Raw genomic sequence first — 26,065 nt, 5'->3', positions numbered from 1 at the left:
TTTGAAATGTTAAATGTATGCAAACTTGTAGATGCCTGTTGGAACCAATCTATTTGATATTCAACTCAAGTGCCAAAAGAAAACAAAACCGACAGACCGCCAAGGGGCTGCTGTTCACCTTCTACTTAACTGATTGGTAAAATTGATTAATAACACGTTTGCATGCTTAGAGGGAAGGAAGCTGGCCAACACTTGAAAAAAAAACATCTGGAAAGCAGTCTTAGGATATCCGGTTTGCCGGCCTACATCTACATGTTAGTGGCAGGGGCTCCGTGGAGTTGAAGTATTCATATGATGTTCATCAAAGACTCAGTCAAAAGATTCTGAAAAGGACACTGAGATTTGGACATTTTATTATTTGAGAGTTTAAAATATAATGCAAGTATTGTATTGCTGATTACTTTCTGTATTATTTTGCTTCTGTGCAATTCGAATTCTTGTAAGTTTCAATATTAGTGTTCGCCTGAATGGTATGAGTGGTGTTTTACAAATTTCAGAGTAGGTAAGAGAGCAGGGTAGGCAACCTGTACAGTCTCTGTTGTGAAAGATTGAGATAAAAGGATAATTGTTAGTCCCATGGCATGCGATTCCTTTCATGTCATGCATAAACTTACAACTTTCACATCGTAGGAGACTCAGTTCTGCTTATGGAAACTGTCTTTTGCTGTGAATATGAGTGAAGGGGTTGGGAGCACCCAAATTTTTCATGGCATTGACGATTGTGCAAACAATGGGTTCACTTTTTAAAAAATATTAATTCCCAGGATATGGGCATCGCTGGCAAGACCAGCATTCATTGCCCATTCCTAGTTACCCTTCAGAAGGAGTTGGTAAGCCTTCTTCTTGAACTGCTGCAGCCCATGTGGTCAAGGTACTCCCGCAATGCTGTTAGGGAGTTTCAGGATTTTGACCCATCGAAGTCGGGATGGTGTGTGACTTGGAGGGGAACTTGGAGATGATGGTGTTCCCATGTACCTGCTGCCCATGTCCTTCCAGGTGGTGGAGATCACGGGTTTGGGAGTTGCTGTCGAAAAAGCCTTGGTGACTTGCTGTGGTGCATTCTGTAGATTGTACACGCTGCAACCATGGTGCACCGATACTGGAGGGAGTGGATGTTTAAGGTGGTGGATGGGCTGCGGATCAAACGGACTTGTAGGGACTGCATGGAGTGGTTAAGGTACCATGTACAGGGTCAAGTCAAGTAATCTGTCAAGAGCCTGTACCCTGCTTAAATCAGAGCATTCTGTCCGAGTCTGGTGTCAGAAATTATGCACTCCGTATTTGGTTTTACCAACTAGTTGTCTGGGTACAGATAAACATGCAGCTTTCTCTACTAGACAGACTGCCGCCATAAATAAGCAACTTGGTAAAGAGCCTGGGTGCATGGCAACGTGAATGGCAATTCTTCGTAAGTGGGCAAGGCCCCAATCGGACTCAGCTGTGACCTTACCCCTTCTCCCACCTTGGTGGGGAGGGGATTACAGAAAAAGAGATAAAATTGAAAAAAACGCTGGAAAAAAAGGCTTTTGATATCATTGAGTTCTGATGAAAGGTCAGATCTAAAATATTAACCCATCTTTCTCTTTTTGATGCTGACCAGCCTGCTGTTCATTTCATTTTCCTGTGTCTTGTAATTGAGGGCAGTCTCATATTGGCAATGTTCTAACAGAAACTGACCTGTCTACCAGAAGCGCTACTTTGGGAGTGCCCAGTGTCCAAATTTGCTTGAATAAAGTTGTAGACTTCACCAGGAGATCCTGAAAACAGAGGTGGGACTCCTGAAAAATCAAGGCCGAAAGCAATAGGATCAGGAGTAGGTCCTCGAGCCTGTTCAACCATTCAATTGGATCATGGCTGATCTGTACCTTAACTCCAGCTACTCGCCTTGGTTCCATAACCCTTAATACCCTTGCCATACACAAATCTATCAATCTCAGTTTTGAAATTTTCCGTTGACCTAGCCTCATCAGCTTTTTGAGGGAGAGAATTGTGTGAGGTGCTTTCTGAGATCATCCTGAATGCCCAGCTCTAATTTTAAAGTTATGCCCCCTTGTTCTGGACTCTCCCATCAGAGGAAATAGTTTCTCTATATCTACCCCAACAAATCCTTTAATATTCTTAAACACCTCAATTAGATCACCCCTTAATCTTCCATATTCAAGGGAACAGAAGCCTAGTCCATGTAACCTGTCCTCATAACTTAACTCTTTCAGCCCCGGAATCATTCTGGCCAATACAACCTTCCTGAGGTGCAGTGCCCAGAAATGAATGCAGTACTCCAGATGGGGTCTAACCAGAGCTCTGTACAGCTGTAATATAACTTCCACCCCCCTGTACACCAGCTCTTTTGAGATAAAGGCCAACATCCATTAGCCTTTTAAATTATTTTTTGTTCCTATCCACTAGCTTTTGGTGATTTCTGTACTTCGACCCCATAATCTCTCTGCTCATCCAGTTCCTAGCTTCTTGTCATTTGGAAAATACTCGGATCTATCTTTCTTAGGTCCAAAGTGGATGACCTCACACTTTCCCACATTGAAATCCATCTGCCAAAGTTTTGCCCACTCACTTATCTATCAGTGTCCCTTAGCAACTTTCTGCTCCCATCTACACTTTTTAATGTGCCATCTAACTTCGTGTTGTCATCAAACTTAGATATACAGCACTCTATTCCTTCATCCAAGTCATTTATAAATATAGTGAAAAGCTGCGTCCCCAGTACAGATCCCTGGGGGACACCACTAGTCACATCCTGCCAATTTGAGAACATACCCATTATCCCTACCCGCTGTCTCCTACCTCCTAACCAATTCCCTATCTAAGCCAATAGGTTGCCTCCAATTCCATGCACTCTCATTTTTGTTAACAGTCTCTTATGTGGAACCTAGTACAGTGCCTTCTGGAAGTTCGTATAAATAACATCCATAGACACCCCTTTATCCACCACGTTAGTTACCTCCTCAAAAAATTCAACTCGGTTCATTAGACATGATGTACCCTTTACAAATCCATGCTGACTGTCTCTGATCAGCTCATATTTGCCCAAATGCTCAGTCACTCTGCCCCTAATAACAGATTCTAGTAACTTCCCCACAACTGACATTAGACTAATAGGCCTATAATTTCCTAGTATATCTCTCTTACCCTTCTTAAATAGTGGAGTGACATTGGCAATTTTCCAATCCAAAGGGACAATTCCTTTTGGGTTTGGAAGATCATGACTAATGCATCAACAATTTCCTCACCTACTTCTTTTAATACCCTGGGGCGGAAACCATCAGGTCCTGGAGATTTGCCCATCTTTAATCTCATTAGTTTCTCCATCACCATTTAAAAATTTATATTGAATCTAGTTAGTTCCTCCCCTATTTTTACTTTTCCTTGTATCTCTGGTATTTTATCCCTCATTCTCTATTGTGAAGACTGATAGAAAGTAGCTATTTAGCAAGTCTGCCATTTTCTGATTTCCAATTACAATATCACCTGCATGTGTCATTAAGGGGCCCACATTACTCTTAGCCACCCTTTCTCTTAATATATTTGTAAAAATCTTTAGTGTTGTCCTTGATTTCACATGCAGACAAGCCAAGACAAATCCTAATACACAATGACCATTATAATACATCAATGACTGCATCATAACATCAACAATGTTGTTCATGAATCTGAGTCAACCAATGGCATTGGTCAAGAAAAGCCATTGTCAAGGGTACTAATGACTTGGTGACACTGAAGCCAACTGTCAATGGCATTCGATATTCATGACAACCTCCAAATCACAATAGCTACTTGACACTTAGCATTTTTAAAAAATTCAATTTGGGTCTTTGTGGCCTAGTAAAAACTGGTGCAGAGAAACTTAGGGTCTTTGATGCAAAAGCTAACTTATGACCAATAAATGGAGATACAGAGCTGATGTTTGGTATTAACTGATATCAAGATGTCAGGGAATCAGTCCTAGAAGGAGCATGACTTGTTCAGCTTTAATATAGTAGGTACAAAAGTTTAATTCTGATTCACTCTGAATTCTCCCTGGCTGATCCCATCTAGTGCAATGATCTTTGAAGATCATTCCCTCACACTATAGATAATCTTCCCATCTCTCAGATAGAGGTTAAGGCATATTAGATGGGTATACTTACCATGTCTTTTTGGAATCATTAAGGTTCTCTTCCAGATTGTGAATACCCTCACTGATGTTTAAAGCAGTATTCAAATTGACATGTAATATTTCAAAAGCATTATTATTTGTTAGCTTTAGAAACTAAAAAGAAATGGCAAGTTTCCAAAGTAATTCTCAGGAAAACCTCAAGCTGGCTAGAATAATATGACAGTCTGTTATTGATGAAGGCACCTTTATGTGTGTCAGGTGAGAGGTCATAAGAACAAAAGAATAGTCAAGAATGAGAAAAAAACATGTGGCCAAAGCTCACCCTTCCAGCCTTCAACTGTCCCAGCCTGGCATCCAGCTATGTTTTAACCACCTAGAATATATGTTTCTCCTTCCCGGCCTGGGACTGTCAGAAACCTTTCCCCTTTGTGTGAAGAAGTTTGTTTTGTTATTAGATTTACATTTATTTTCCATTAATTTATATTTGTGACTTCTGGTCCCATTAAGCAGCATTATTTTAACCTTATCCAAGCCATTTAATATTTCTTGTACTTCAGGAGGGTTCTCCCATAGCCATTTTCTCCCTAGACTGTGGAGACTGAGTTGTCTTAGGTTTTCCTTATAGCTCATACCCCTTTGGTGATGTTCCATTAGCATAATCTATATCAGAAAGCACATGTGATCCTCCCTATTGGTAAGCTTGGCTTATCCAAGTGAATGTGAGGGATGCAATGAAGAAATATAACTCCTCGAAGGCACAAACATTTGCTGGAATACAGATCCAAGGGGGTAGACGCTCTCCGGTACCACACCCATGTGGTCATTCTTCATGTGGCGATCTGGACAGGTGAGTTTAGGCAGGCTACTGGACTATGAAGTCCATCAGAGACAAGTGGGATCCTATTTTGATGTCCACATACATACACTTTTGAACAACGCTCAGTGGACAGTGATCAGGAGCAGCAACCCGACCTAATTTTCTCCTTCCTAGTCTTAGGATCACTGAAGCCAGTTGCAGTATCCCAACTGTTGCCCCAGTTAAGATCAGCAAACTCGGCAGAAACCAGCGATTGAACCTGGAATCCACTTGTCTGTATGGCTTGGTACCGACTAGGCTATCAGGGATGCCTGGCAAAATCTGTGTCAAAAACCTTCTCATAAGAGAGCATCACTGATGTGAGTCGCCCAGTCAGTAAGGTCAGCTTATCCCAACTGGTATGTACAGAATCCAAATGAAGAAACATAATTCTTTTGAACAGCTTTTAAGAAGAAATTCTGACTCAGAGACTCCAGACTATGGCCTTGAATAGCCTCAGAGGTTTCTATGGCAGTATGGAATCAAGGTTTACTTACGGCATAGTTCCCTTCCGCCACCCTCTACTCACTAAAGTGCTCCTTCGTCAGTGCACCTTTGGCTGAAATCAATTTTTAGAGGCAAGAAACAGTTCAAACTTCTGTCCTTCTTCAGAGAGATAGCTTCTTAAGTATTACCATCAGTCGACACAAAACCAGTATTTTGTTTGGCAATAACTTTTTTTTATTATTTGGTTTAAAAAAAGAGAAAATCAAAGACCAGAGGTTGCACTAAGCAGCCATTGAAGATTACAGCAGCATCACTACTGTCGCTTAAGAAAAAAATAGCACAAACACCTTCGTAAAACAATTTTTGCCAACTGTGAATACTGAATGTGCCTCAATTTCACAAGACAAATGTCCAGCAGAGGTGGTGTTGCTGTGTCAGGTTTGACAAAGGCTATAAAAGAGTAAAAGAATTCTAAAAATTTGTGTACTCAGAAGGTGAGATACATGAACTCTAATCTTTATGGAGGAAACATGATAGAGACTTTCCAATTCTCCCTAAGGTTAAACCTAACACCAAAACAAACCCCCAAATCTAATGTAGACAATTACTGACCTTGCACAAATTGTAAATCTAACATGATTCCACCATGAATACTGTATGTACACGTAGATCATCTTCCAAGGATTCAAACCTGCCACTTTTGTCCTTCCTTCTCCTTGCTGCTCCAAACCAGCTTTGAGAATATTCAATTAAAAATTGTAGGCAGTTATAATTCTAAACAGCTTTAGGGCCGATATTTAAATAGACTTGTATTGGTTGGGTTACGGGATACCGTTGAATATTGTGGAGTGGATTAATAACTCCAGAATGGCACTGAAAACACGAATACTAATGTTGCTGTAACTTGACCACAAAAATCATTTTGCCAGTGACAGATGATATCAACAGTTAAAACAGGTTATTTCCAACACTATCCAAAAATAATGATTCTGACTGAAACTTGCTTTCTTTCGAGTAACAGATACACCCATTTGTAGGCCCAGATGTCTAAACAGTGCCAGCTCATTACTGTCCTACTGACTCTAATTGGACAGCTTCAGACAGGAACCACAATTCTTCTGGCAAGGAGAACCAGAAGAGCCAGATCTGTATTGCCATGACAACGTTCAAGGGCCTCCACTGCTTCTTGCTGAGTAAATCCTGATCTTCTTATTCGTTCAACATTTGCAGCTGGGAAAGTGTGGGTTGATAAAGCTGGAGGACACAGTTCTAGAGAACTATCCAAAGAATGTCTATCAGGCTGATTTATGTCTGCTTCCATGGTCTCTTCCCACATCATCGGAGCAGCTGAAACCTCTGGGACCTCTGAAGAACAGACTACATTATCTATCATCACCTGCAAATGTGTCTCAGTACTTTGAGACATCTGGCTGCTTTCAGCTGCTGTAGTGTCAGGTGTATGTACCCTACTCTTTACTGATAATGCTTGGGTTTCCAACGATTCCTCAGCGGGGGAAACTTCCATTTCATTTGTTAGATCCTTGGACACAAGAATAAAAGAATCTGCAGCCTCATCCTTCGTTTCTTGTACAAAAACCTCCTCAGATTCATCTTGAGTCACATCTGAAGTTAGTTTTTCTGTAAATATATTGCAGCACTCCACACTGTTGTCTCTTTGAGAAAAAATTTCAGGATTAGCTGTTAACAAAGGTTCTTTTTCCATTTCCACACTATCAGGTTCCAGTTCTGCACTGACACACATCCTGCTCAAGGCGTCACTATCTGAACATTCTTCAGACACTTCCATTGGTTGAACACGTTCTTCCTGATTTGTTACTTCTGACTGACAGTTGTTCTCTGAATTGGCTGATATCTTCAAGGAAGCTCCCTGACAAGACGTGAATAACTCTCGATGCAGTTCAAATAAAGTAGCTACAGGGGAGAGGTGTGAATCGTACAGATCAGAGTCTGATGCCTGATCCTGCTGATAGGAAGACGGTTTAATCTCAGTAAACAAATGTACCTCTTCATGCTTTTCATCAGCATCAAGGGCAACATCAGACTTTTCTCTCGTGTAGCCGCTCGTAAACTTAACTGGCCTATCCATCTGAGGAATGAAGACGTTTGAACTTAAATGTTCATCCTCAAATTCCTGATCTGAAATATGGACTTTCCCCTCCTTTTGACCACTGCTGTCTGTCCTTGTTGCTCCTGCATGTCTAATCTCCTCTACCTGCTGCTCTGTAGAGTTTACAATTTCAGCATCACAGAACTCAATGTTCCCAGTTAAAGAATCAGATGATGGTTTTTCACCAGCTTCAATTTTCTTTTGACAGCTACACAGATCTTTTTCATCTATTTCAAGATCCATGTCTGATGGCTCAGTGATTTGCTGCAGGTGGATATCTGGATCATCAATCCCCTTTCCAGTTTCAGTGGGCTGCTGCACTTCATCAATGTTAGAAGAACCATTGCCAAAACCCAGTTCAGGTGAGGCTGCTTGGATTGATCTGTCAGCTACACCCAGATCAAATACAGAATCAGTATTTGGTTGTACAGTTGAAGAAAGCTCTCCAACTTTTCTTATTGGTGGCTCCTCCAAATCCGAACTTTCTTTGTCTAGGCTTTCCTGCTGGGGTTTTGTTCTTACATTTAGAAGAGAATAGTCTTCCTGTGTGACATCACTCTTTTCCATGCCAACCTCATGTGGACTCATGTCTGGCAAGACACGTTTTGGCAGAGACTCATAGTCAGTATCTGAAGTTGGATGTTTCAAAGGGTTTTGTGAGCTGCTATGGATGTTTTCATACGGTGGTATGTGCTTTTTTCCTAATGACGCCTGAGAAGGAGCAGACAGACTCTGAGGGGACAGAGGAGTCAACAGGTTGTCCAAAGGTCCTAACAGTGTCTGTTTTTCTGCCTGTATTTCCATGCATTCAGGGATCTGAAGGCTTTTTGCACCTGTAAATTCAGATTTGTTCTGGTTTTGTGAAGGAAGGCTAGCAGGGACGGAAAGCGAACGGTCCAACTGACTTTGGGTTTGGGGGGCTTGAGATACGACACTTCTTGTAATGGGAAGAGGGAGATGAAGATGATGAGGTGCTGGTAATGAAGGGCTTTCCAATGAGGTAGTTTTGCCATTTTCTTTTCCTAAAACAAAGAAAAAGGAAATGGAATCCCAGATTACAGCTATGCATACATCTTACTCCAAACCATTTTACAGCCAAATTACACAGCAGTCCCAATGCTATCTTCTGTTGTCCTATGGTTTCTATGCGTTGTACACGTGCTGCTGGTACAGCAACGCCAATGACCACTTTTTACAGATGACATTTTAATTCCTTTGTTTAAACCTCAGTAAGACCTCTCGTTAAACAACAGAAGTCAATTATAGTCCCTGGAGATCTCAGACCTCAAAAAAGATGATCCCCGGTAACAAAAACTACTGACCCAGGACATTGTAATAGGAGGGTTCAAGTGCACGGTGCTTAGTTCAATCGTAGTTACATGTAGTCAGCGAGCAACACTACTCCAACTTACTCAAGGACATCATTTCCTGAAAGCTGACGGTATATGTGGTAAGTGGAAGCTATATTGGACCTTAAAGTCACACACTGAAATATGTATTACTAGATTATGGAACACTTATTATAAAATGCACCTTGTTATTGTACATAAACTACTTATTATTAGGGTGTCACACAGTAATCACTCCTTTGTAATGCTGCAAACAATATAAAAAGTTTTCTAAAATGTTACAGATGATTTATGTATTTCTTGACTACTGAAGGAGCCACAAACCAGGCATTAAATCAAAAGTTTTCAAAACATGTTAACTTGATGCATCTGTGCTAACTTTATATAGCAACTGGTGAGCTGGGATTGTTCTCCTTAGAGCAAAGGAGGTTAAAGCGAAATTTAATAGAGGTGTTCAAAATTAGGAAGAGTTTTGATAAGAGTAAATAAGGAGAAACTGTTTTCACTGGCAGGAGGGTTGGTAACTGGAGAACACAGATGTAAGACAATTGGCAAAAGAATCAGAGGGGAGATGAGGAGAACTTTTTTTTACACAGCAAGTTGTTATGATCAGGAATGCAGTGCCTGAAAGGGTGGTGGAAGCAGATTCAATAGTAACTTTCAAAAATGAATTGGATAAATACTTGAAAAGGAAAAATTTGCAGGGCTATGGAGGAGGAGCAGGGGAGTGGGACTAATTACATAGCTCTTTCAAAGAGCTGGCACAGGCACGTTGGGGTAAATGTCCTCCTTCTGTGCTCTATTATTCTATGAAGACTGCAGTGAGCAGGTGGGCTTATGGAATACCCAGTTAGTTTGTGAATAAAGAATACTCTTATCGAGTTAGAAAGGTTAAAAAAATTGAAACATTCACTGGGATCCAACTGATCAATCAGAAAAACCGTGCAAATGAACAGATATGTTTCAAATATGCCACACTAGCAGACAGGAAGCCTAGAATTTTGGAGGAGGTGATTTAGTTTTGTGGCCTCCTAATGTCAAAGCTGATCATGAAGGCCATCCAAGCCCTAGCGGCAGTACAGTAAAGAAGAAGCCTAAATCCCAGTGTCCTTTGGAGGACACGTGGCTAGCTGCTTTTAGTTGTCTCTTCAAAGATCTCAGCCTTGGCTCAGTGGTAGCACTCTCACCTGAGTAAGAAGGTCATGGGTTCAAGTCCCATTTCAGGGACTTGAGCACATAATCTAGGCTGACACCATAGTGCAATACTGAGGGAGTGCTGCACTATTAGAAGTGCCGTCTTTCGGTTGAGACGTTAAACCAAAGCCCTGTCTGCCCTCTCAGGTGGACATAAAAGATCCTATGGCACTATTCAAAGAACCGGAGAGTTCTCCCCGATGTCCTGGACAATATTTATCCCTCAACCAACATCACTAAGAAACAGGTTATCTGGTCAATATTTCATTATAGTTTGTGGGACCTTGCTGGTGCAAATTTGCTGCCTTGTTTCCCTACAGTACAACAGTGACTAGACTTCAAAAGCACTTTCATTCGTTGTAAAGCGCTTTGGAGCATCCTTAGGTTGTGAAAAGCACTATATAAAAGCTCTTTCTTTCTCCAACCTCCCGCCCCCTCGGGAGGTTTTGTTGACATTCCAGCATTCCTTCAATCTGTTCCGTAGACAGGAGCTTTCCTTCCTCAAGCAGCCACTTTGCCATAAAATCCTCAGGAAGGTTTGAGCTATGGATCCAACTCACACCCGTGGAACCGGATATCCTTGGCAGCACAACACAGCTCTACCTCAGGAGCATCAATGGTGTATGTTGCAGCGTACAAAATGTTTATCCTCCAGTGAAATGTATTGTATTTCTCCAGAGTTTGGGCTGTCCTGGAGATAGGTTGAACCCGAGCTGCCTGCTGCTGGATATATATTATCCACTTCTGACATGCATCCGTCCCCTAATTTGTAAAATGTACTGAAAGTCACTAAACGTCAGTGGTAATGCTGAACTTTCACAGGTTGGGAGCAGCCATTTCTAAAGCAGAAATGATTGAGAACTTTTCCTTCTGTGAAAACAAGGCCTGGCTGCTGAGGGGAAAAAAAACAACAAACGGGACTATTCTGTGGTCTGAGTTTTTACAAAGGATCAGAGTGAGGGAAAAATCACAACTTTAGAGGGCATAAAACTACTGGAGTGGCCAAGGGTCTATCCTAAGGTTTGTCCAGGATGAACGAATGAGCAAGAAACAATTGAGCCAAAGTTGCAAGGCTCTGCTGCAGGCACCAAGTGCCTCTAGTGGTGAGCGCAGGTCCGAGAAGTGGGCTACAGTATTACATATCCCTATTATGGTGTTATAGCCCTGTCGTGTTGTCACTTCCCTATCAATGACCTAATCTCTAACAAGGCTCTGCATTGTGAACTTAACTCACAACTTCAGCCCTGATAAGTACACTTTATAGTGAAACATTGTATAGTAACAAGAATTGAAGTAGTATCTAGATATTATACAGTGAACTTACTCGTGACATGATATGGGAATTGGGGGATAAGATTGTTAGTGATTTTTCAGGTAGGAATGTCCCACTTCTGCTCAGGATAATGAAACCCCACAACATTGATGTGGAGATGGCTGGGAACACTTTAATCTGTTGGATGATTGAGATACAGGAACAGCTCACCTCAGTATTTTGTTTTTCACTGAAAGTAATGGGAGTGCAACTCAAAGTGACTCTCCTACTGCCCAGTGCAAAAGGCATTATTCATCTTCAGTACATGAAGAGGAAAATGAGAAGTTACATTATTGGAACAGGGCATATAATTCAACGCAAATATCTCCTGTATGAATGTTTGGCTGTTGTGCCGCACTCTAAGTTATTTAAAAGCAAAAGAACATTAAATACCTGGACTGTGATCATCTTCAGGGGCGGCACAAGTGCAACATGCATCAGTGATGCTGGCGTCCTGTTAGGATAAAAAAACCAAAACAAACCACAACAGCAAACTCAATTAGCCAAATGAGGCATGCAGCATGCATATACTATTACAAATCACCATGGATATCAAACAGGTTAACATTCCACACAAACACTCTCAGTGTAAGTATGAGCGATAATATTAGAGAGTATTCATTCTGTTAGCACACCCAGCTTCCAGATGGTGGTTGGACTGACCAAAACAAAAAAGCAGTGGAGTGGAGATATTGCTGTCTCGTTAATTATAAATACACACACAATGTTACAGGCACACTGAGACATATCAAAATGGAGTGGGGAAGAGAACAGGTCCACACTTCCCCTAGTAGATAGTGTGAATCCATGTGAGTCTAACTATAGATGGCTAAAGGCTCTGCCTGACATAGCACCTTCTAGTCTATGTGGCTCAGTGCTAAGTCCAATCTCCAGTTTGTGCTGATTCAGCAGATCTCATTTGCGGCTGTAATAGGGGCACTTAAATTGGCCTCCATGGGGAAATCAGCCTGGGTTCCTGTTCCGGATCACTATCCAGTACCTCCAGCTGGAATTCCTGCGTGTAGTCAGTAGATGAGAGCAGGATTGGCCTCAGCTCTGATACCCTCCGTGGTCAAAGGGCTTGCCAATGTAAACTGTCTAGGCTTACACAAAAATTAGCCTATTTTAAGAGATACGGGAGGCTGCCAGAGCCCGTGGGATTAGACCCAAGCAACAGCCTTCATAAAGTCAAAGGAACAAGACTGGCACAAACAAAGTTTGTGTAGGATGTGCAAAAGACAGAAAAGAAAAAGCTTCTACCTACCTTCCTGATACTGAGGGATCATGGGACCAGAACATCACCCACAGTCCATCATGTGCAACCTTTACTGTAGACTAACGGCACACGAATTTGGGTGGTGGGGACAGGGGACATCCTTCCTTAAGTAATCGTGCGGCCCACACAGGGGCACCAAATTTTAAATTTCTTCACACCACAATTAAATCTATATTTACACAATTCTGTTACTAACAAGAGACTTTTAGCAAATTACCAGATTCCTCTGCTGATCTGTGTAGTGCCTCAGCCAGCTCCTCATCTGCCAGCTCCTCAGGCTGAAGATCATCTCGTGGTACACCATATGCCAACCTGGCACACTCTGGCAGTTCTGCTTCAGGTAAAAAGCGGGTCTCTGTTCCTGTGGTGCCGATAACCAGCACGTTGCGCTTCAGGTCAATTGAACACTGCAAGCAGACAGGAATAAACAGCAACAGAATTACAAACAATGGAAATTAAAATAACCAGTGAACTAAACAGCTAGATCTTCAGAATTGGGTTAATTTTTTATAAATGAGACAAAAAGTTGTCTTATTATGCAAGAGCTTTTAATCATCATCGGGTAGAGTTCACTCCAGGTCTCTCTCCCAGGCTGTTAATTAGTTTCTCTGTGTCTTTGCTGGTTGGGACAATGGTTTGAGAGGTTTTCTCTGCCAAACTTTCCTCCTTTCGTGAAAGCACTGACTCTTGCTGGGTCATGGATTTCTCTCATGTCAGGCACCCTCCAGTACCTCACCTAAGCGGCATTCTTCATGTGAGCCTGGACACTAAAGCCCTGATTTTAACTCGTGGCGGCATTCATGCGGACGGTTGCCGATCCTGGCGACAAATCGGCATAACCTCGGCAGTGAGCGGCCCAGAAGATTTTAACTCCCAGGCCTCATCTGCATAGGCCCAGTCAGGTTCCTGCCCAAAACCAGCAGGAAGCAGCAGATGGCCAGTGGGCGGGAGCACAATGTTGAGTGGCAGGAGGCCGCCACCGGGGACCTAAACAACGGTCCCCGGGACTCAGGTAATTTATGAGGAGGTGGTTCGGGAGGGCCTCAGGATCGGGGGGTGGGGGAAGGGGGAGGGTTGGGAAAGAGAAGAAGAGCTTGTGGCAAGGGAGGCATAAACTTTCTTTGTGGGATCCGGAGGATAAAGGCTTCCCTGCGCAGACCTCTGGTTAAAATAACGGTCAGGTCCCGATGACGCATTGGAGCTCAATTTGCATATTTAAAGAAAAAACCTGACAGTTTCCAGTGGGTGTTCCTGCTCAGAAAAGCAGGTTAAAATTGGAGCCTATGGGTGGAGAGTGGGACCTCGGTGGGTAAGTCCCATGGGCAATTTTAACTGCCCACCCGGATTCCGTTGGGAAGCACACAGCAGGAAATTGTTGTTGGCGTTTACATCTGGAGCCTGTGACTTCTAAGTAATGGGTGAATGGCACAGTATGATCACAAACAGTGCTGATGCTTCATGGGATATCAGCTCCCAATTTTGAACTGCGCTATCCCCCCTCTCAGTGAGTTTGGCTCCACTACCTAGAATTGCCTCTTACCTGATGCCTTTTGAGCATGTCGAGTCCGAGCAACATATCCATTGGCTGGTCCTCCAGGATGGAGAAGGAGCAGGGGAGGAAGTCACCTTCAATCTGAACCTGGGCTGTACAACACAATACACCAACTAAAGCCAGCTGAATTGAAAACCAACAACAACTAAACACCCCCATGCTTTCTACCCACCCCCTTCCATTTTTGTGCCTAGGTATTTGATTTGGCCCATGGACCCCTTTCTGTGACTACTAACAACAGAGCCCCTTGCTTTCTGCAGTTGCTGATGACACTGCTCTGAAACTGTTGGGAGATACTCCTGTTCTGTCACTAAACCCAGAACAAAGAGGTACACATCCAGGGTCAGGGGTCAAAAAATAATATTTTTGGCTAGGACCAGTACACTTTTTTTGGCTATCTTTCACTGTATCGTTTCAGGTTGGGTTCCGTTTCCTCCTTCCATTTTTAATGCCAGTATTGGAACACTTCATCATTCAAATGTTACATCAGATCAACACAGATCAGAAATAGCAAGATGCCGGATAAAGCCCCCTCCACTAAGCATCTTTAGGACAGGAGGGAAGAAAACTGGCACAACCCCACCACCACATCATATCCATCACTGTCAGCTCTGCAGGAATGGTAGTTTGTATATGCAGACAACTGCTTGTGATCTCCTCAAACCCTTTAAAATTCATAGCACTACAGATATGGTAATGAAAGCCTGTTGGTAATTCTAAAAAAATCAGATAGGTGTCATGTTATAACTACTCACCCAAGTGAACTCTGCCAATGATTTTTTGTGTTCCAACACCTTTAGCGATCCCTGCCCACCGCCTATCAACCAAGCGCATGATGTTGCACCTCTCAGCGCACGCCTGGCTCATGATTGTCATCTGTGCTCCTGTATTAGTGACAGTATAGACTTATCAACACATTTGGGTTCACAATTGCACTGTTAGATCACAAAACTGAACTAAAGAGATCATGCCCATATGCAACGTCATGGCTGATGTGCCCTAAAGGTAATTTGATGGTTCCAATTTAAATATTTACTCCAACACTGTGGAATGTTTTGTCTTGGAAGTAGTGATGGTGAAATTAATGTCTGCAGGACACACAGATGGAACGGCCGTCACATAAGTAATAGGCATTAATGATTGTGCACTAATGTGTATATGGAGAATATGTGGACAAAGCAGCAATTAGGTATTTAATGTCCTGTATGGAGGATACCTGCGGGTGGCCAGTGTACATGCGTAACAAATACAGCAGTTACACATGGAATAATGGTGCACCAAACCTATAGATCCCATGTACTGTTGTCAAACACAGGGATCTTGTACATTTGATATTATTCAATTATATATTTTTCCTACACTTTCACCACTTTACTCAATTTGCTCCCCCACCCGGCCTGCTCCATTGCTACCAAGGATTTTACAATTGCAATTATTGTTTCAAATTAGCTCGGAATCCAATGTATAATTTAGTCATATTAGCACATATGAACCTACCTGAATCCACAAATGCTTTGACTGGATTCCCATTAACCTTGCAATTGATGTAGAGCATTACCACCTGACCAAAGCTCTCTGGTGATTCTTCCATTGCGATTGTCATGTTCTCCTCAATGTTCTGCTGCCTACAATACAAAGGCATCCTTCAGTAGGACAACAGAATAAGGAGGCAGTCCAGCCAATACCACAACTACAGGCCAGATCTAGGCACTCACCAAACAGAAGTTGCCAGCAGAGGTCATCTGAGGTGTAGGGCAAAAGTTAGCACTGCACTGTCAAAGCTACCCTTTTCCACCTCTTTCCTGTGTCTACTGTTATTCCCAACAGGAGTGAGGGATGTGGGGTGCTACTGAGAGGCTACAAAAACACCATCACAAGTGCTGTGAAACACATGGAGTGAGCATGAAAGCAGTGGTTGACCAATCCAAGAATTCCACACACCCAGGTAAATTGACACCAACTGTGGGTGCTGCCAAGTGGAGTACTGGTTGCGGGAGATTGGGAAAATCACGTAGTGCAAGGACAAAACTCTCCAGCCATTTCACAAGTGGAGTTGCAAAATTTGCACAAAATATTTAGGGCATAATTAATAAAAATGATCAATGACCTAGGAGTGGACTAATGTGGCAAACGCTACTCCAGCAACACTGTAAGCACAAATATACTTCAGAAATATTTTTCTTTCTAATTTTCTCCCCTCCTTGCCTGACAGCACTTGCTTGCTTGCCAGGGTATGATTCCGTGGGTTCTGATCACTCTCTGGTACCTTGCTCAAATAGCCATGGTTCATATGTTAACCCAGAGTGTGTTGGTTATTCAACTGTAGAGTGCATCACAGCTGAGCCTAATTCTGTCCTCACCCAACATCTACACATTTTCCAGCAGGGGACACTGGAGAGTAATCAGGAGCAGGAACCCTAGTCGATTTTCCTCTCCGTAATGCAGGGGACTGAATTTTGAAGTAAAGGAATACGCACATAAGCCACTCAATACAGACAATCTTAGGAGTTCTAAGTGTGTGGAAGATAGGAAGGAATGAAGGAAAAGAAATCCCTGCAATTACAGAGCACCTTATCAACATCGGAATGTCTCTAAGTGCTTCATACAAAGAGTTACTTTGGTGTGCAGCCTGCGTTAAGTAGGAAAACCCACAGCTTGAACAGCAATTGTTCTGTACCTGATGTCTTCCTCAATTTTGGCCTGTGCCTCCAGGTCAAAGGGGTCGGCATTCAGAAGTCGGATCCTCTCCTGTTCTCGACGCGCTCGTTCCAATTGCTGCTCTCGTAGCACCCTTATAAACTTATCTTATGGAGAGATAGCACAGACTGAACTCAAAAGGATTGCTTAACCATTGACACAGTGCGTAATATACAACAGCAGTGGACTGAGCAGTAATGAGCACAGCCATACACTTGGCTCAATTCTAGTTAATAATGTGGAGACTTCCTACCTCTGTTTCATGAGGTGTGAGGAGAGCTCTCAGCTAATGCTATCACACATCATGACTGTACTGTTGAATTTTACCTGACATTTCTTGGTTTTTGTGCAAATTTTCTTCCTCTTTTGAAGGCACTGACTCTTTGCTGGCTGCCCTATGGCAACTCATCCAACTAGCCATTTGTGGCCCATAATGAAATTTCTTGTGTCTGTCATGACCATCAAAGAAAGAACAAACTTGCATTTATAAAGCGCCTTTCACTTTCTCAGGACGTCCCAAAGGGCTTCACAGCCAATTAAATACTTTTTCAAATCTAGTTACTGTCGTAATTTAGGGAAACGCAGCAGCTAATTAGCGGTAGCAAGGTCCCACAAATAGCAATAAATGACCAGATAAACTTTTTTTTAAGAGATTGAGGGATAAATATTGGCCAGGACACCAGAAGAACTGCCCTCCTCTTCTTCGAATAGTGACATGGGATCTTTTACGTCCCCTTGAGAAAGCGGGGAGGGGGCTTCAGCTTAACGTTTTTTCCGAAAGATGACACCTCCGACAATTCTGGACTGAAGTGTCAGCCTAGATTATGTGCTCAAGTCTCTGGAGCGGGACTTGAATCCACAACCCTCTGACTCAGAGGCAAGAGTGCTACCACTGAGCCACGGCTACCACTTGTCAATTTTCATCCTCGTTGGTTAAGGGTCCGAGTCTTATTTTTAATTGGTGAATAATGAAAGTAGAAAATAACCAAACAATTTATGCAAAACCTTTCTCCCCAATTTTCCATCGTATTCTACAACAAAAAATTGAGATGATAGTTTTGACGGTATATAGTGAAGAAGTGAGGTGGGTGAGGAACTATCATTTATCATAAAGCACATAAAAGATCACAAACTCATCCCTAAGCTTGACTTCAATAAGTCTCCCCCTCACCCCTGCTCCCACTTCTAAGCAGCATGGCACATCCTGCTGAGCGTCTTAAACATCCTGCACTATGGTGTACCCTCCCCCAGTCAGGTAAAACTTGTATATCCAAGTTTGCTGACGACACCAAGTTAGGTGGCACAGTAACTAGTGTCGATGGGAACAGAAAGTTGCAAAGGGACATTGATAGGTTAAGAAAGTGGGAAAAACTATGGCAGATGGAGTTCAATGTGGGGAAGTGTGAAGTCATCCACTTTGGACCCAAGAAAGATAGATCAGAGCATTTTCTAAATGGTGAGAAGCTGGGAACTGTGGATGAGCAGAGAGATTTAAGGGTCAAAGTACAGAAATCCCTAAAAGCCAGGGGTCGGGTACAAAAAATAATTTAAAAGACAAATGGAATGTTGGCCTTTATCTGAAGAGAGCTGGTATAGAAAGGGGTGGATGTTATGTTACAGCTGTTAGACCCCCTCTGGAGTACTGCATTCAGTTCTGGGCACCGCATCTCAGGGAGGATGTATTGGCCTTGGAGGCAGTGCAGCGCAGATTCACCAGAATGATATTGGGGATAAAAGAGTTAAATTATGAGGCTATATTGCACAGACTAGGCTTGTATTCCCTTGAGTATAGACGATTGAGGGGTGATCTAATTGAGGTTTTAAGATGATTAAAGGAATTTATAGGGTAGATAGAGAGAAACTATTTCTTCTGATGGGACAGTCCAGAACAAGAGGGCATAACCTTAAAATTAGAGTTAGGCTGTTCAGGGGTAATGTCAGGAAGCACTTCTTCACACAAAGGGTAGTGGAAATCTGGAACACTCTCCCTCAAAAAACTGTTGAGGCTGGGGGTCATTTGCAAATTTAAAAATTGAGATTGATAGATTTTTATTGGGTAAGGGTATTAAGGGTTAAGGAACCAAGGCAGGATGATGGAATTAAGATACAGATCAGCCATGATCTAACTGAATGATAAAACAGACTCAAGGGGCTGAATGGACTATTCCTGCTCCTATATTCCTAAACGTGTCCATCAGCAACCACAGGACTACGATTCTAAGGAGCCATGACTGCATTGTACAAGCCGCCTGAAACTAATGCACATTGAAATCCCAAAGCTGATCTAGAAAATCTTTTTCTAACTAGGTTCATTGGTTAGATCATTATATTAAATAAAACGATTGAATTCAATTTCCTAATATTTTAATCAATTTAAACAGTTTAGTAAGCAAAAGCCCATACAGTTACACAGTGAGTAACTCATCACCCTGCTGAATAAGAATTCCATACAGATATTCTACAGCAAATTCAGAGTCAAAGGAGAGAACAAGGCAATACAAGTAAGTAACACAATTGAAAAATAGGAGTGAAGCAGTATAAACATGGAAGGGAGAACAGCATCAATAACAAGACAGAATCTCCATATTTACCAAGATCTCCGCTAAGAAGCGCCTCAGCTAATGGAGGATTCCGCTCCTTCAACAGCGATAACTCGTGTGGGTTGGCCAGAAGCATGTCCCGCAGTAACATAGGATTATTTTCCAAACTGTGTGGAGGTGGAACAGGGGGAGGAGAAGCAGTAGAGCTACTGGGAGTTGGCGTTGGTGGCTGCTGGTGAGCTACTCCAGACTCAGGCATTCTGGGCCTCAATGATCCAGGCACGGAGATACCACTGAAATCAATCCTAGGAAGTCCTAAAGGAGGGGAAAAGACAGAAATGTCAAGATAAAAAATACAATGACCAACAGGTAAACCCCGCACTATTGCCAGTGCTGAGAAACAGTGTGTACTATTGAAAACTTAGAGCCACTCATACCTCTGGAATTAATAATAAAAAAAACAAGTTTGTGAGCAAGCTACACCAAAGCCATTTTGAAGAGTAGAGCCTGTACCACAGGTATGAACAATGAGTCAACACATGAAAGTTAGATTCCCCTGGCAGGATCTTCATTCTTCAGCTAGAATCATCCTCCATGTACTGTACCATGGCAATAAATCCATCACTAACAGCGATATTTTCATGTCGGCACATCATAAAAGCAGGGGTCCACCCATTGGACTCTCCCTTCCCAACCTGTACAAAAGAATGCAAAAATATTTCCAAACCTGAAGTGATTAAGTGGTACACAATATGTGAACTGTAACAACTCTGGATAAAGAATAGTCTAGTTCAGACATTGTGTTGAGCATGCTCTCATTAGAAGAATGAAGAAAATGCTCCAATGGACTTTTTTTCGAAGATTGTTGCAAACCTTCTCTCCTCTCCTGAAGGCATTGACTCCCTGCAGAGTAGGGTTCCACGAGCGTTGAACACTCTCCAGTACTGCATCCAAGTGTCCATTATTTATGCATGAGGTCAGACAGTGATGCCCACAAGCTGTTTCAGGAAAATTAGCTGATTTTGTCCTCCCTAATCCAGGATTGCTAAAGCCAACTGTAATGCTAAATCGCCATAGACCAGGGATCTAAACCTAAAATTTTCTGGTCTGTATGCAACATTTCTTCATCTACATTCTCTGCATACCACTAGGATTCTGAATTAGTACGCTCGATGCAGCATGGTGGTGGAGATATTGAGTTGCATAAGACACCTGCAATCTAAAACAAATCTATGGAATAGCAAATCACCTCTAAATTGAAAAAGTAGGATTCATTAAAGGTGTCAAGATTGCACCAATTGCTTTACAAACAAACTCTAACTTTTGATATTATTTTTAACATAATCGAGGCTATACTCCAGTGCAGTAAGTACTGAGGGAGTGCTGCATTGTTGGAGGTGCTATCCCTTAGTTACACAAATGTCTGTTCAAGTGGTTCAGCTGGATGTTAAAGATCCCTTGGCAGAATTCAAAGAAGAGCAGGGAGTTCTTCTGATATCCTGGCCAAGAGTCCTCCCTCAAACAACATTACCAAAAGAATATATCATTGCTGTTTGTGGGACGTGCCTGCCTGCATAACAGTGATTACACTTCAAAATAACTGTACTTGAAGCACTTTGAGGCATTTGAAAGACACGATAACATGCTATATGAGTAAGTACAAACCTCTTTCAGTTAGGATGCAGGAAAGGGATGACTAATGTCCTGACACCATACAGTCCCCTATACCAAAACCACCTTAAAAGGATTAATCACCCTTGTAATTCTCTCTGCTGCCACAACAGTGTTAGGGGAGGATTCAAAGATGGACATTTACAAGTATGTGTATACAGGGCCTGTAAGTGAGATGGGTAATCAAATCACAAATACTATTGGCAAAATTACTGGTGAACTGTTCCTACAGGATCTCTCACCTGTTACACCTGGGAGTGGTAGACTAGGCTGTACCGGCGGTCTATCCAACTGTCGCAACACCAGTACATCACCATCTTTCAGTCCATACGCTGCCAGTGTCAGCTGATTGTCAGTCAATGGCCTCTCCGCAAAGATTATCTAACACAGAAAAAGCACTCAGATTTAACTAACATACAATGATTCTGCCATTGGCAGACACCTCACCCAGACATGTCAGCCACAGTCTCAACTACCCCATGGTGGAAATTGGTCAAGAGCCACGATAACATAGGAAGTATAAAGATTTGTGAATATGTTTGGAAACTCAAAGAGAAAGTTTTTTAATTTTAATGTTTTCCTCCTCTCCCTGCTACGGTATGAACCACGTGGGCAGATCATCCTCTGACACCTTGTCTAAGTGCCGTTCTTCATTTGTGAACGTTAACCACGAGTACTGGCACACTATTCGGATTGATTTCACAGGCGGAACCTAGCAAGGAGCAAGCAGAGGGAGATACTACTTGAGGGTCTCCATTCTGGTAGTAATATTGATGTTTTAAAAAGTCAAAAACATTTCAGGTAAGACCATTATTTTCTCAAATAAAGGGAGGATGTACTTTGAACAATTCGTATTGGCCCTGGACTTTCCCACTCCTTTAATCAGCTCAGCCATGCAGGAGTCCTGCAGTTGATTTTTGATACGCGCATTCTGTACTGAGTAGAGCATTTTCAGAGGAATGGTGATCCAATATATTTGGTAAAAATGTATTTAAGTATTTTCTTTGTCAAGGTTATAGGCCAGAGTTTATGGAGGGGACATGGGAGAAGAGAGAAAAAGTGGGCAGTGAACAGAAACATTGAGCAATTCCATTTGAAGTGGAAACTGCATCACCAGACATTGGAATCCAATACCTCTGACATAACCTCAGTAAAATTATTCATCAATTTGTGTCAGCTGTAGCGTATTACCTAACTTTCAGCTGCAGGGCCCTTACCCTCTGGCATGTACATAGTGTGGAAACACATTCTACGGTCTCATTGTTTCATTAAAAAATTATTGCTAATGAAGTGCAATCGTGCAGTGATTATACAAATTAAATTATTTGTTGTATGTGAAATAAAGACTGTTTATAAAAGATCTGCCTACCTAATCTGATAACATAATAAAAATAGTATGTCTGGCACACATTTCCTATCTGTCACAGTCAAATTTCTGTGCTGCACTTAAAAAAGTATAACACAAAAGCAGTCATTTTGAATATACTAACAAACTCCGCTGACAAGAGAAAATAGCAGAGCCAGATTGTCCACACCCTTTTAATTAATTTCTGTATGAACTCTACCAAGTTTATTTAATAGAAATGAGATTTTCTGGCCTTAAAGCGACACAGCTTTATTTCAGAAACAACTAATTGCATTTGTATAGCGCCTATAACCTAGATTAACATTCCAGGGTGCCTCTTCAAGAACATGTTTTCCAAAGATTTATAGCACTGGACAGGCAACTCAATGAATATGAAGGGTTTATGTTACTTTTAACTGTAAACTTTCAGCTGGGGGAATCAGACTAACTTCATAATGTTTTTGGAGTGATTTGATTAAGTTTTGGTTCAGCTTCTCTCTTTTTAGTAGTAGCTGTTTCAAGGGATGTATTGAAAAAAGTATATAAAAAGATACAAGGGCGGGGAAATGGAATTAGAGTACAAAACTAGTACCAGTGTTATGTGCGGTAATTTCTATGGTACTAACTGCCAATTTTTGATCCATAGTTTGATGATGATTGATGATTTTCATTCGTGCTTGGTAATTGGTACATGTTCAGTTGTTACTTGTTGATTTATGAATTTGACATTTCAGCTAATGAAGTGCAAATAGCTATAATATATTAAAAGTCTTGCATATATAGCAGACTTTCCTATGTCAACCTAGTTCCTGTCACACTGTGTTGATTTGACAGGCAAGATTTGACTTATTCAGTCACCATAAATCAGTGTCCCTAAAAATATATTGTGCATTAAATGGCACATCTCTTATCATTATAAAATGTATCCTCCAATTCAATGTGAGCAACACCATGGAAATCTGCTTATATACTTGTTTATTAGCAGATCTTCATTAAATTGCTCGTGGTAGGTTAGATGATACATTATTTTAAATGGGCAGGAGTGCTATACTGTGCAATGCACAATGACATTATGCTGATGGTAAGGTGGAACTGTGTCTTTTTAAGGTCATACAGTCTAATTCTTACAAAGACAATGTCTCATGGCATTGCCGTTAATTGTTGTTTGATCAAAGAACTTTGCAAGTTGGAATGTGGTGAGTTTCAGGCTCCTTCTGAGCACAATGCAGAAGCACAGTTGTTAAGGTTGTTGTGCATCTGTAAAAAGTATAACATCTGTGTATGCTGATTTACTATATTACTGGATTTCCTATGGTTCACAGTAAGATGAAGGATGTTCTACTTTCTAAAGTTCAGTGTTACACTATGTAACACACAGTATATTATTGCTAAAGTGGTATGTAGATCCTTATAAGTCCACAAGGTGCAGTTGCTCAGCATTCTTGAAATCAGTTACATACTGATTACTCAGCAAATCCTCAGGTCATTCAGGAGTCAGACTGGCTTTCTTTCATCATCTTTTTTTAAAAAGCATGACAGATGCGTGTGTGGATGTATATATAGACAGGTGCAGTTATATTTAAGGCTGTGGCTGCATATGGTTCCTGTTGCATATATCTGGATATGCGAGTACATATATATATCCATGTTTAGGAATGTATACAGCAAGGTGCAGGCATAGCTGAGGATATGGCTGTAAATATCTGGATTGGTGGGAATATATTCACGTGCGAATGTAGGTGGAGGCAGGTGCGTATGACTACAGATAGTGTTTCCGGATGTATATATCCTGTGTTTATGCTCTCAGCTGTAGAGTTTATACCCTCGTGTATATATCTGGGTGTATATGTAGTGAAATGCAGATATAGCAGTGCATTGAGTTCAGCCCAGGTCCACATATCCCAAAGCTTATATTCAAGTATAGATATGTGTTATTTGAGTAAATAGTTCATTTGGGGGGGGGGGGGGGAGAAGATATACACCCCAGTGTTTAGATGCCAGTGTGTGGGTGTGTATATATGGCCTGCAGATCTGCCTATGTATAGACTTATGTATATCCTGGTGTTTGTGCTCTTGTGTATATAGCTCTGGGTCTGTAGCATATATCTGTCTACAGACGTATATAGAGGTGGGACCAAGTGGGAATACCCATGTTGACAGATTCAGATGCGGGGTTCATATCATAGTATCTTTATCTGATATCCGTGTGTGGGTGTGGTTGCATATAGAGTTGGGTCTGCAGGTTTACGCAGATCGGGTATGATTGTATACCATGTTGGGTCCTGGTGTGTATATTGTGGCGGGGGGTATATACCCGGGTGTGGCGGTATATAGAGGTGGGTCCGGGGGTTTAAGCCTGTACATGTCCCTCCTGCTCTCACCTGGCTCTCGGCCGCGGGGACGCCGCTCTCCATTTCGCACAGTACCCGGAAAGTCTCCAGCTCCAGGCCGCCGTCCACCTGCAGGGTGAAGGTGATCTCACTCAAGTCTCGCCGCACACAGTACATGGTGAGCAACATGGCGGCAACCGGCTTCCAGTGCCAAACCCCAGGGCCTGACCGACTGCTGGACGGCGGCCCAGCACCGAACCCGAACCAACAGCGACTCCCGACCGGGCCCAGCACCGCAACCCGGACACAGAACGACTCCTGGACCGCGGCTCAGCACCGAAACTCGGGGCTTGATCGCCTACCAGACCGCGGCCCAGCACCGAAACCTGACCGACCGCTCAAACACACACCAACTCCGCGCTGCACAACCCGCCCAACCGCACCGCCGCAAACCGCTTTCGCCACTGTCGCAAAACAGTCTGAAACCATCCGCCGCAAAGCAGTACCAGCGACACGTGAGTACGTCACCATAACACGGCCATCTTGGTGAGGTATAACAGAATGGAAGCAGATTGAGTATGAACAGCAATAGACTGAGTTCCTCGTTATATAATCACCCAAAGTCTTTACACTTTCCAAATTATAATTACTAGTCAATTTTCAATGATGGCGACTTTATGAAAATGCATCTTCCCTTTTCAGAAATAAGTACAATCTATTAGTATCCTAAAAACAAACCACCTGTTGTTTCAACACTTTTTTTTAAATTCTCAAATGTTTGTCAACTGCCCCTGGTTTTGGGTAGACAGCATTCTTTAGTTTCCCCCCCAGTTAATTAAACCCCTGCTGAAATGCAGCCTCTTGGTACTCACACTATTTAGGAATTATTCCCTTATGTCTAAATACGTATTTATTTCAAGAAGCATTTTGTCAAATTTTCCCTGAAGATGTTTGTCCAGAAATTGAATTACTTTTGAATCAACAGCTAAAGGCACCACAACCTATACAGCTGGGATTGAATCCAATATTATGTGAATATGAATCTTTTCAAGTGACAGATAAAGTTAACCTGTCATCCAGTACTTACCACAAAGCACAGACAATTGAAGCAGATGCACTGTGCTACATCAGTTAATCAGCAGTAATTCTGCTTTTCATGCATCTGTACGACATTTTAAAAGCTTTTGCCAACATGAAAAAAAATGTACATTTTCTACTTTAATTTACTTTGAACCATCCAGTATCTTGAGCCATACA

At 42.1% G+C, this 26,065-nt stretch overlaps 1 protein-coding gene across 3 annotated transcripts; it reads right to left on the bottom strand.

Annotated features, from left to right (window-relative positions):
* Nucleotides 1-5,625: 5,625 nt before the first annotated feature.
* On the bottom strand, nt 5,626-25,250 carry ddi2 (DNA-damage inducible protein 2). 3 transcript variants are annotated; one of them, XM_067970521.1, is made up of 10 exons: nt 24,860-25,249; nt 21,376-21,514; nt 19,514-19,777; nt 16,903-17,029; nt 15,723-15,850; nt 14,981-15,109; nt 14,214-14,317; nt 12,891-13,080; nt 11,791-11,851; nt 8,478-8,564 (listed from the first exon to the last, which is right to left on the bottom strand). In XM_067970521.1, exons 1-9 carry the CDS (start codon nt 24,995-24,997, stop codon nt 11,835-11,837), a joined length of 1,236 nt encoding a protein of 411 aa, XP_067826622.1. In that variant the 5' UTR covers nt 24,998-25,249; the 3' UTR covers nt 8,478-8,564; nt 11,791-11,834. The 3 variants fall into 3 exon arrangements, with proteins under 3 accessions (XP_067826621.1, XP_067826622.1, XP_067826623.1); XM_067970520.1 differs by lacking the exon at nt 11,791-11,851 and having other exon boundaries at nt 5,626-8,564; nt 24,860-25,245; XM_067970522.1 differs by lacking the exon at nt 8,478-8,564 and having other exon boundaries at nt 11,790-11,851; nt 24,860-25,250.
* Nucleotides 25,251-26,065: the final 815 nt, after the last annotated feature.

The sequence above is a fragment of the Heptranchias perlo genome, chromosome 32 (genome assembly GCF_035084215.1).
Source record: "Heptranchias perlo isolate sHepPer1 chromosome 32, sHepPer1.hap1, whole genome shotgun sequence".
Lineage (NCBI taxonomy): Eukaryota > Metazoa > Chordata > Chondrichthyes > Hexanchiformes > Hexanchidae > Heptranchias > Heptranchias perlo.
This window is presented reverse-complemented; position numbering and strand designations above follow the sequence as displayed.